This window comes from Echinococcus granulosus, assembly GCF_000524195.1.
Source record: "Echinococcus granulosus chromosome Unknown EG_S00007, whole genome shotgun sequence".
NCBI classification, from domain to species: domain Eukaryota; kingdom Metazoa; phylum Platyhelminthes; class Cestoda; order Cyclophyllidea; family Taeniidae; genus Echinococcus; species Echinococcus granulosus.
Window position 1 is genome coordinate 695858 of NW_020170387.1, and position 12942 is coordinate 708799.

Sequence of the window (12942 nt, forward strand, 5' to 3'; positions counted from 1 at the left end):
TCGATGATTCACAAATCTCAGTCTTTCTGAAATTCCAATAGGCACTAATAGGGGTTAATGTCAGAATCAGCTTTTGTAACATCAAAATCTAGTATAACTCAGTTGGAGGTCATAATTAAGTAATGGAAATTGCTCTAACTCATTGTTTCAGGAAAAGGGAGCAAGTCAGTAAAATTATGTCCATACATGTGATTTGTTTTCATTGATGCACCACTATGCGCGAAGAAAAAACAATAGAGGGTTATGATGTGGATAAATAGTTTCTCGAACTAGGGAAATAACTGCAGGCGCACAAAATCCATCGGGCAACCTAGTACTGATAGGTAAATAAGTAGGTGTATAAGCACAGATACCCAGAGACGTACAGCGGGGGAGAGGAATGCATAGCTCTGAGACAGGGAAACGCAATGGCAGGTGGGTGGAGTGGTAGTAGGGAGGGAGGGAACTCAAAAAACTGGAATATATATGAGCGAGCAGACCCATATAGCATAAAACATTTCTGTTATTAGCAGTGCCGTAAGATTGTGGAACATCTCGGTATGGAGGTGACGTCCATTGGTGTGGTGACATTGTTGATGTGTTGAAAAGTACACAGTAACAGTAGTACGTGAGATAAGGTGAATGTCCGTTTTGCAGATAAGGTGGAATAGCCGATGAAAACGGACAAGGTGTCACTTCGGCCCTCACTTTAGCAGTTTGCTCGCCTGCTCATTGGCCTTCTTTATGCGATCGGCGTTCGCCTTCGCCTAAAAACCATTCTCATTCTTGTCACATTCATGCATGCGATAATGCGAACCTCCATCCCCATCAATTGTACTTAAACTCGTCCCATTTTCTACTGCGCATAAATAATTTTCCTTAAATGACCCAATCCTAGAAAGACGGCGTCACATAAAATGCAAAACATATTGACTACTCATAAACACTGAATATAAGACAAGGGAGAGAGATGGCCGAACACAGCAAGGTTTAGTTACATACCGAGTAGTTTTTAGACTTTTGTGATACTGCAAAAAAGGTTGATATAAATCCCATGAGTGAGAGGTAACAAGCGGACGCACCTTCAAGTGGATGCGCTCGACCTGCGTGTTTTGCTGGGTGATTTCACTGCCCATATCGATGGCCATATTGCGCAGATTACCAATCATGCCTGCCACCTCCTGCATGTTCTGATCCATCTCGTCCTCTCGCGCATCGTTCGTTATCCTGTCAAACACACACACACACACACATGAGAACTACCATAGTCGACAATTTCAGCATTGGCTGCAGTCAAACCAATCATACTGAGCTGGCCACTATGCACACAGCCATTTTTAAGCCATGGCAAAATTGGATTCTTTATGGCAGGTATAGCCATGAAAGCTCTATTTTGATCTCCATGCCTACTTAGGATTTTATTAAATGCCGATTGTAGTCCAGGTAACGCCAAAACATTGCAAAATAAAGTTCTATCCTCGAGGCCATTAAAAAAGATCTTTTCACGTAACAAGGCCGATGCGTCAAAAAGACATAAGCTGAAATGGTATGTTTCGACCCAAGACTCGAAATGAGGAGATGTAATGAAGTGAGAACGCATAATCCAAGCAAACGCTAACCAACCATTATTGAGATATTTAAGAACAATACATTTTAACGTACTGAAATGAGACCGTAACTTAGTTGTTTAATTACAGTGTGAATTTTCCCCAAAAAGACGCACTTAGTTCAAACGATTGTTTTTATTTATCCCCTTTAACAGAAAGGTCAGGCATCCGGAAGAAAGAAATAGCTCAAAAAGCCACTAGCCACCTCAAATTCGTGTTTAGGAGGTAGGCATCATAGAGTAAAAAGATCATCAGACCTACCAGCCAAAAAGTGCTAAGGAAAATTAAAAAAGAACAAGGTGATGTGAATAATGATAGCTCCCCACAGGAAGTGCAATGGTACATGAAAAACCGCAACACCTAAGTAACTTGGTGGCAGGAAATCCCCGCCGTTAGCATGATAGTGAACTAGAGATCGATGAGTGGGAGCATGGGGAAACCCCATTCTTGCATCTTTCGCCAAAAATAAACAAAAAAAAGTTTCCGTAAATGGTGTTGGAAATCTAACATCAATTTCGAACAGACGAGATCAGTTCACAGATCTGCAGAAACCCACAAATTGAAAGATATGCCTTCTAAGACAATTTTTTGTGCAGTACATGACCTAATTGACATCATTAATTATTTAGCTAGGACATTTCTGGTAATGCACGTGACAAAACATTACCCGAAAAAATAAGTTTGATCAAGCTTAGGAATACACCATGAGCATAATATGATGGAACTCTAATCCACTCTCTGGCCGAAATAACGCTGAAAGATGGGATTTTGGAAGACGTTTTGTAAATGATATTTGCCTAGCATGTCATAAAAATGAATAACAAGATAGCAAAATAAGTTTTTTAGCCTACTCTATTTCATAGAACGGGGTAAAGCAAAATTTCAACATTCTAGAACAAATATATTTGTAAGTTGGATTAGCACTGTGAAGCACAGAGGAGGGAAAGAAAGCAGAAGGTTGAGAACAGTGCACCGTAAACAAATCAAATTCATTCAGTAGCACAGTGCGTACCAATTTGGTGCACACGGGGAAACTCGTATGTTCACCAAATTGTTTGATCATTGGTATTAATATCATCAGCATAGTATTCACGAGTGAACTCGATAGAATGCAATTAGGCACAGCATGGTCTGCATCAAGGAAACGCTTAGCTCTACTGTTTTTTCATGTGGCATTTCGGTGACAGGACGTAAGATGAGAGAAGACAACACCACAGCCACCTTTCACTAGTTCGGCGAGGAGAAAAAGGGAGCAGATTCAGTGACCGTTGGGACACGCCTACGCAGCCATTGCAACGAGACGGTAAGAGGTCGAGGTTAGCAAACAACTGCGCTCTATGCCTCGTATAGAGAGCAATTAAGAATGACACAAGAATTATACGCCTTACTTTTAGTTGTAACGGTAAGAGACTGATCTGAGCCTAAATTAATGCTTCCATTCATTGTAAGAAAAAATGAACATATCATCGCATGTGTACATAACCTATGTATATGTATATAATCTATATTTGAGCCTAGCGGTACAGTAATCAAACACTTTTTCTGACGTGAATTTTACAACTATCAATCCTTGTCGCTCAATTTAGAAAGTAGTAATTTCTTGCATTTGATGTGGAGTCCTAACTACTCAAGAAAAGCAAATCTCAATAATACTGGCAGGTTTTGAAAAAGAATAAAAAACCACCCAAGAGCGAATAATCGAATATATTCGCATTCATCAACAAAAGCGAGCCGCAAATATTCACTGTTCTCCTTGACGTTACAAGCTTTTCCATTAATTCGATTAAACGTCAGTTAAAGTTTTGAAGAACCTATCTGTACCAAAAGACTAAGCTGACAGTGATTACCTTGTTTAGACGACTTTGCAAGTAGAAACCGATAAGTATAGCAAGAAATAAGGTGACGTTCGTATAAAGTCGCAATAGCGGAAAAATGGATTTTTAGAAAATAAATTTATTGTTCTGTAAATAGTTTGTGTTAATTGAGTCACAGTAATTTTGTGCAAGAGGTATGAACAACGAAAGATATCAAAAAAACCTCAAATCTCCATATTCAACACTTTCTGGATTGTTTTAGATACCCACCTACTGCACTGCAGATGTGAACTAATAAACGAGCGGATGTAAATAGGAGCTATACCACTCACCTAGTGATATATCCTCCAGTCGGGCCCATCCCGTTCTGATCGACGATGATTCTCGGTCCATCCCCACCACCGAACCCATCCTCGTCCTTCAGCTGCTTTGCGAAGTCACTCTTACCTTTCCGTCTGCAAATGGGGTCCAAAGTATTGAAACCCGCCACAGCTTTGCCCAAGTCAGTAGCAGCCATTCATAAAAATTGGTAGCCAATAAAAAAGCATAAACTCTCGTGGGTACGCAATAAGTTCTCGAAGTATTAGAGTTTTGGCAGATCCCAAAAATAAAATCATATTACGAAACTTCTATGCATCCCAATTTGCATTCCGTTCCACAAAGGCGAAATCAAAAGAGATCAGCCAACAGCCCGTGGTTAATATGACTTGGTGAAATAATTTTGTGGTGATAGTAATCATTAAAATCACCGCAGTTCGGTGACGATTGCTAGGCGACTCTGATAAATGTTCAATACACAACACTGTTTTACCTTTTTCTCTCTCGAAGTGAAATTAAAGGTGTAGAAAGGGCTGAAATAACGTTGTTGTTGCCAAAGACAAGAGAGAACGCCATAATCTAATTACTGTTTGTCTAAAACTATCTCATTTCCTATTTAGGGAGATATGACGAGATATTATTAAAAAATAGAATTTAGAGCACGCATTCATTGATTCTTATAGAGCCTGAATTACGTAAAACGTGGCTTACTTGTTCCAGGGCAGCACACAAAGACCGCAGCATTTATTTAAATCATCCAAATTCTTTTCCGCGTCCTTCATATCCTCGTTAATCTGATCCATGCCCTCATTGATACGGTCCAGTTGCTCTAAAATAATTGAACGCCAAAAAAGCTAACTCCATCTCACTATCACACAGAAAGGCACAGGACAACACCTGAAGGATGGATTACAATAACTCCAATGTAGGGGGAAAATGGCAGGACCCACTTTTTCCTCGATAAATTGCTCGGAAAGTAGACGATGACAACACCTTCGCACAACGGATAAAGTTTGCTTACCGCCCTGGTCATCCAACATGACCAATGTAGAAATACCAGCCTCTTTTGCCTGTTTGTGATGAAATACACTAAATTATTGCTACAGCTTTTCGAGAACGAAATGGGTAGAATAGCGCGTTCTTATTGTGGTGACACTAAACTGACAAACGTTTGCGACCGTCCAACAACATGCCGCAGATATGGTGTCTCGCCAAGTCAAAAATCAAGCCTTATTCTTTGTTGTATTGTAGCATGAAATCGGCGTCAAACAGTCTGAGTTGACTCCTTTAAAAAGACCTCAGTAAATTAATAGTCATTCGGCATTTTTAACAACTGTTTAGCAACGAAAAGTCCAGATCCTGAAGTAAAACCTCTAAAATGGGTAGTACAAGAAGCACTTTCTTCATTCCAACAAGAAAAGACTGTAGCTTCAATATTAAGGCAAGATTTCAAAAAATGACGTTTATTTAGCGGAATGAAATCTGTTTGGCGTCCCGAAAACGAAGCAAAATCTAGGTGCACTGGAGCATACACCGGTCACATATCTAATAGTTATTCTTCTGGACTCTAAACAGACAACCAGGAGTCACTTTTATTATTTGCTAAACAACACTGAACAGTGAATTGTTAGCATCGCCTGGGAAAAACATAATTAAACTTCCTATTGCTCGCATACAACGCAGCGTCCTGCAGAGTATGCAATTACAAAAGGTTATCTCACATCGCGAACACAAATGCAATATTGACAAAGGGGGGTCATGAGAAGATACATGTACATAAAAAGGCAGGCCCGGCTGTCCATAGTAATTGACGGGTTTCGTTTTTTTAATGCAATTCTTACAACCATGAAATATCATTTTCTTCATATCGCGTGCAGCGCCGTAATTAAACGTCAGTTAGACCCTGCACAAGGCAAAACAGCCAAGTGTTGAAACTGATGGGAAATAGGAGTTTACAAAGTAGTTACTCTCGGTGTAGGAGGACTTCGAAGCACACTAGACTTGCATGAAATTGCAGTTTCAAAATTAGGGTCAAAAATGAGCAATTTGGTTATTATAGCAAAAAAGGATCATGGTTCGTTTAAGACCGACCAAAATCGTGCATTAAAGTCCAACTTCAAGAGAAGGTGGCACCTAGTTTTTGGAACAGTTAAAATAGTAAGATTAGGGGTTACTGAAAACAAATTAGCGTAACATATGTAAGGATGGGTTTAAATAAAGGTAGCAGTATCCATAAATTCGAAAAATCGTTTGGGGGGTAAAAGGGACAAAGGATTGTGTGAACTCGCGTTTTTGAGAAAACTTAGGACTCGATTTTGCAAGGAGGAGTCGACAAAGTACGTAAATTTGGTCCAGACACAAGGGCTTACCTCCTCGCACATTGCCATCATGCGCCGTGTAGCATCGAGAGACTAAAGTTCAAAAAATAACCGATTATTTGTCAAGTTTCGTTACGGTCCAGTGTCACCTCGGAAAATGTAAACTTGCCCACTATAAAAATTCGGATACGGAAATGTCAGGGCAGGCGAAAAAATACGTGGCTCAAAATGGTGTCTTAAAAATGGGTGAAGCGAAAGAATTGAAAGATGATTAGTAAGCATCGTGCACACAGACTCAAATTTATGAATTTCTGAAAAATTAGAAATTGTTCTATTCCAGAGATATTTTAAGTCAATCAGACTTAACTATACGCCCTAGCCAAAAAAAACCATCAATGACATATAATTAGACCAAGTTGCCGAATTTTCAAGGCTACGAAACCGCGTGTTTAAAAAAGTCCTTCAAAGCATTTCCAGGCATAAAATCAGTCCACTTCTGTGTTAGTTCCCACAAAAATGTTCTTTTCTCAGCTGAACTCAATTGATGAACTTTGTACGTGGGCATCACTAGATTCCTTTTAACTAGGCTCAGATCAGTTTAGTGGCGAGAGTAATTCAAAGGCTCCGTCCAGGCGGAGTTCGCACTTAGAGCAATTCACGAACGTAAGCGCATTACCAGACTTCCAGTCAGAGATTGGGTAGTGTCTCTACTGGCCAAAACAACACAGCGGCAATCGAATCAAACGGCGATGAGTCGGTAATTTTAAAGAGATGTTCTCCATTGGTTTATCTCTGAACATCAATGAGTGTAAGCGAAGCCCGCAAGAGCCTGTAAAAGCCTTCGATTTACAATGTGATGTACTGACGCAATATTAAATCCTCCCAGTACACCACAGAGCAAAAAAAGACAGGACTAGTTGTCTCCTCAAAGGACATAATTTATGTTTAAATAAAACAGAACTAATGTTGCTGTTTCCTGTTCTAAAATGCAATTAAAAACATGGTTGCAGAGAACGAACGGATAGCCCAATTCTCACGCCCTTTTTTCTCATAGACCCCAAAAATCAACTTGTTAGTTTTTTGATTTACGCTTTACACTGGGGAGAAAACACTTTTGCATAATGAAATTTAGCAGCAAGAGAATGTACCTACAGTCCGAAGTCGACCACTATTTGGAAAAAAGATTTCTCTCTCATCTTCAACCAAACTGCGAAAACTTTCGATTATCATAAAATCGAGTTAAGTCCACACGTAAGTACAGTGGGCACATAAGAGCTCGAGGATACCACTGTAATATGCCTTTTAAAATCCCAAATGCGTTTCTGAAACCGAATAAAATTAACCACTTCTATTTCCCAAATTTTAAAATTGCCTTATAACAACTTCCCTAACGTTATCTCCGGTAAAAGCGCCCCACCAATACGTCATGTAGACATTGATACAATGGCGTCTGGGGATGAAATGAACAGATTGACGGAGACGTAGGCGGAGTAAAAAAACTTGGGGGAGGGACCAGCTCTAAATCGGAGGCTGCCTCTAGCGTAATTGCGGGTTAAATAGTACCATTTCTGCTCGTTCTAGATGAAGCATTCCCTTTCAAAATACAAACACCGTCAAACCAAGGGCTAAAAAAGGGGAGAAAAGGTCACTTCTTACTAGAACAAAAATTCCTAAATTCGAATACAAGAATAAGGCGAAATAAATGTCTGAGCCTACAGAAACAGGACCGTTCATCAACTACGCTCTAAGCGATTGCAGACGCTTGCGCTCACACCCAGAGACAATAAACACATGGATGTAAAGTAGAGGCCACAAAGATTGAGCGAACAGTGATGGAGTAAAGATACACTGTAAGCTACAAAAGCGTTTGCGGTCTACTCAAACGATTCGTTCGCCAATGAAACCAAAAGGGCTGTTTGAAAAATGATGGCGATCACCGGAATTTCAAGACACCATGAGGAGTGGTTAGCAAAATCCTGCTTACCGTTGTATTCTAAAATAATTCGGGAAATGTCAAAAATTCCAAGGTGATTTTTTTTGGTATCACGAAAAATCAAGCCCAAGGTCTGAAGAATTTGGTATTAAATGTTTTGAAAATGCTTTAGGGTACAAATTGTAAGATTGGATTTGTCCAATTAAAAAGTATTCGAGTATTTCGACGCAACACATCTCTAATTGCACAGATAATTATTTCCTGCTACAAACAAATTGGAGTCCATTGAGTAAATGGTTATAAATGTGGGGGAAATAACCCATATTAACGCAACTTTGGGATACACAAAAGTAGCGCTGTAAGGTGAAATTCTTACGCATAGTATGGTCTGTGACTTGCAAGAAGTAAAGTATGGTTCCAACACTAATTCAAGAAACCTCAACCTCGAATTATACCTTTCATTTGAATTTCTACGAGTATGGGAGTGAGCAATGACAGCGATAAAATCTACTGAATACTTACTCGCTTGTTGATTTAACGGTAAGCTGTACCTAAATCTGGCGGTCCAGTTCTCTATTGGATAAAAGCCAGTACAAAAAATATTTCTGCAAAGGGAGAAAAAGTCGCAAACCAGCTTCGTTATAAAGCTACAACAAGAACAAGCTATTGTCCAATAGTTAGAGGAAGCAGTAAGTGTTAGCGCAAAGCTCAACAATAAGGACAAGTAATGAGGGTAAAAGCACAGAACGGCGCCTGGAAACAAGCATAAAACGACACTACCACTCAAATAAGGATTTAACCTACTTCAATGCTTCGTTACTCGTATCGAAAATTACCCTTCCTTTGTAAGGAGTACGCAACTCACCATTTCCTTTATTTATCAAAACAACAGCTGCTCGTTTACTTCTCGTTATTTATTCTTTATTCACATTTTCCATGGGAGAAGTAGGTAGGAAAGGGCTGTTGTAAATGTCGATCTGACAAACGGACTCAATTGCAAAAACTTTAACGATTCGGGCTAATGAACCGAAACAAGTAGAAAGGGAGTCATGATACCTCAAGTTTCTAGATAGGACCCAAAAAGGCACTTCGGGTATGACTTCAATTTTTTTCGGATATCAATTGTAGTTCAGAAAATAATAAATAAGTAAATAGGGTAAACGTAATGGATTTTCTTCGTATCCATTAAACACACACTTATGAGCAATACACTAAGGGGCGGATGCGTTCATACCTGAAATGACTAATATTCGCATAACATCCGCTGCAGAAGGCCATAGACGGAGGCACGTTACACGGGTGAGCGCTTTAGCTTTGTTGGGAAGTTGACACCACCCAAATTCAGATTATCTCCCAGGCCCATTCGTACCGGCCACAATTCAGCCAATTATTTCCATATATTTTGTGAAACTTCCAAAGCCCAGATGGACAAAAAGGTTATGTCAATGATCACAATCGATCAACTCCTCGTTGATACTGTCATCATTATAGATTTGCATCCATAACACAATGACGTGGCAAAAGGAGTAGAGAATCAATATTACCTACCATCGTCTCAAAGACCAAATGGGCCAAGTTTTCTGAGGAGTATGTCTTGAGACATGTTGATTCAACTACTAATATTAAGGGCAAAATATTTATAATTTTGAGCAAATCGAGGCAATTTTCGGTACCTATAACTTCGTGGGAGAGGGATAGTGTAACGCATGATCCCTCCAAATGATTTGCTTTATTTACAGGTGTAAAAGATGGGGTGTTACTTTCTCCCAACCAATGCCTAAATCACTTCAAGCATCATTGAAAACTTCCATTAAGGCCTAATCTCTTTTGAGAGACAGCCTGACTGTTGAAATGCACAAGTCTTTCAACATTTATATTTTACGGCCCTGCAATTTCATGCACATTAAATTGGTCTTTTTATGAAAGACTTATTTTTTCATGAGAATACTAAAACGATACCAAACTTACTCCAACAAAATTCGTCAACAATTGGATTTAACTAAAAAAACTACATTGCCTCCTTTTGCTAACAAAGATCTTTAAATACCATAGATTTAATTCTACTTCAACATTTTAAAGAATAAATAAAATGATCCAGGAAGAGCGGAGGGGTGATATTTGCCCATGAAGATACGGAAGGAAAAATTAACCAGAAAAACAGGTCGATGTGGCCAGTATGAAAAATCGTAAAAACCCAGCTGACCAAACAATGTCTTGGGTTTTCTTGACGTGTACCTAATTTGCTCCCAAGTAGTGAGCACTTGAAATGTGTCCGAGCGAAACATAGATTAGAACATAGACTTTGGCACTGCAACGGAACGGTAATAAATGTAATAAGCAATGTATTAATGTCATGATTAAAGGGTTCTTTAGTAGTAACATGCGTGAACCGAAGCCATGGAAACGTGAAAGGAAATAAAAATTAGGAAAAATAGGCATGACAAGCTAATGCTGAGAAGTCGTTGTAATGTACATAAAATGAGACACGGTAAATAACCAAGAGTGTTTATGGTTCATAAAACTTCTAGAAAGTGATAAAAGAGAATGGTTGCGAAACCAAATCTAACCTCTTCCGTGGCATCATCAATCCGCCTATCAAGCAATTCTACCTCAGTCATAATCCTCACAGTCCCATCTTCCATCCGAATCTCATCAGGGCCACAGGGCCTAAGGCGATCAGATATTGAATTCTTTTCCCCTCGGTTTCCAAACATTTTAGTAGTAGACTTGTAACTTTACGGAAATTCTTCTTTGGGTATAATACATACAAATGAAAAGACGGATGAAGGAACGGGTTCTTTTCTCAATTCGTGCCAAAATCTTCTATAAACCGAGAATAATCCATTTTGCTAAGTCCTTCAGCAGTATGGCACCGACGACCAACATCTGGCTTGGTAGCATGAAAAATGCCCAGTTTACTCCGCACGCTCATTTCTAATTGGTTAGCAAAAAAACATCTATTCAACCAATCTACCAATGAAATGGTTGTACGGAGAGTACTCCAAAGAACTGAGCCATTTGCTTTTCTGGCCAATAAAAAACCTTTTGCATATAGGGCATGACTAAACAACACATAATCATACATTCTTCTAGCCGTAGCAACTCACCTCGTCCGTAACGGCATTCATTTTATACTTGATCTGGTCAAGTTCAGTCATCTGCGCAGGGGGTTCGTCCATTGCCGTTGACTGCTCGAAGCTTAAAAATGCGTAGGAACTGTCAATCAATGGTGCTTTCTTTTAATCACCTATTCGCTATTATGGTTCTCACTTCTTAATTTCTATGCTGGGTAAATGATGCGTTTGAATTTGGAGTTGTGAGGCAATAAATAAAAACGTGAAGACAGTGAATGCAAAGTAAACTTTACTAGTAAAAAGTCATTATTATATTTTTGTGCCAAGCCTTAAATGTGAGTCGCAGCCTTGGTTATTCACAGTAATCGAAAACTGTTATCTGCTAACCAAGTCTAAAAAAATTATATTATGAACACATATCACTGATGCTACTGGACTGGGGCATAAAACGTAAGTTAAGCTCATTGAAAAGTTGAATATCATGAGAGAACCTGTTGGAAAAGAACAACAGGAATTTACCAAAATCCATCGAACTTTCAAGACCCTCCAAAATAACTTTTGTTGCTACGCTACTTGCGAAAAAGCATGGGCTTTCCATCCAATCAGAAGCACATAATCAGATTCGACGCAGACCACACAGTGGATCATATAGTTTCAAGAATACTAGATTAATGAATCCAGTACTGCAAATAAGAAAACAAGAAGACCCCCGCATAGTTCTCAAGAAATCAAAAATGGCCAACAAGGTCCTGACCCGACATCTGATTTGATGGCCTCAATAAATTGCACAAAGAACTACAAGCACCAAAAGAATTAGCATGATCACCCCCCTTCTGAATTGCTAAAGTGCTAAGTTGAGCTATGGTTCAATTAAAAGGGTACAGTTTGTTAGAAAGTCCTAGGTGGTAAGTCGTTGGTGTGTTGCATTAAGTAATTCCAAATAAAAACTCAAAGATAATGCATTACTTGTATGGGAAATATACCAAAGCTTACTCCCACATGATAAGTTCTGACTAAACAGTTCACTATGGGCCACTTAAATGTAGAAAATCATTGCTAGGTTACACCATGTGTCACTGTGGAAGTCGTATACAAAGGTTAGTCAAATTTTGGTTAGAAAGCAGTTTACAGTGATCACTAATTAGGCAGGTCAGATGACCACTAAAAAAACAGGACAACAAGCGCAGACCCACCTACCCGAATAGTGTCGAAAACCCCAGAGTATGGGTGCAGGTCAAGTCATCTTAGCCCGGTAAAACAATTGAAACATATCTAAATATTTGCTAGTATCATTGTCCTTTGGTGCGACAAAAATAATTATTCATCATGCTTGACTGTAATTAGCCTTAAACCTGCGCATTGTAATGTATTGTTTAGATAAAAATTTTAATTTATACACACTATTGCTACACAGTGACATTGTGTCTAGAAACCGTACCATATAATTGCTTATTGCCTGGCTCAAATCAACCAAAATACATAGTATTGACACGCGAAGCAGCAATATTTCCTTTACAAAATCAAATTTTTAGGTTATTCTACAGGTTATAATAATTAATAATAAATGCACTATGCTAAGTGTAGCACGACCCCCAATCATTTTTTCTTTCCATAATTTTATATTCTTAAAAAGAAGTGCTAATTAGACTTGGACATATTTATAGGCTGGCGTCAAAGGGGATGGATAGAGGCCTAGGGAGACCGAGACTCGGCTCTCCTCTGGCTCGGGGGATGCTGACTACTCCTCGAACATGAGGTTCGAGTTCACCCCACACTTCTCCTCTAGAAGTTTCATATGAGTAGTGTAAATATTGCACAGCTGACTTTTAAACGTGAAGGTGTTTTAGCGCTGTTTTTCACCCTGATTTTGATAATAACACAGACCTTGTTTAAGACGAT

At 39.1% G+C, this 12942-nt stretch overlaps 1 protein-coding gene across 1 annotated transcript; it reads right to left on the minus strand. All coding sequences in view use genetic code 11, as the record gives it.

Moving 5' to 3' along the window:
• Positions 1–683: 683 nt before the first annotated feature.
• On the minus strand, positions 684–11641 carry EGR_01787 (Synaptosomal-associated protein 25; the record flags this gene model as incomplete). Its single annotated transcript, XM_024491036.1, has 7 exons — positions 684–746; positions 1062–1206; positions 3733–3855; positions 4430–4545; positions 6088–6129; positions 11077–11167; positions 11553–11641. The coding sequence occupies 7 exons, from the start codon at positions 11639–11641 to the stop codon at positions 684–686; spliced, it is 669 nt and encodes a 222-aa protein (XP_024354492.1).
• Between the last annotated feature and the right edge of the window lie 1301 nt (positions 11642–12942).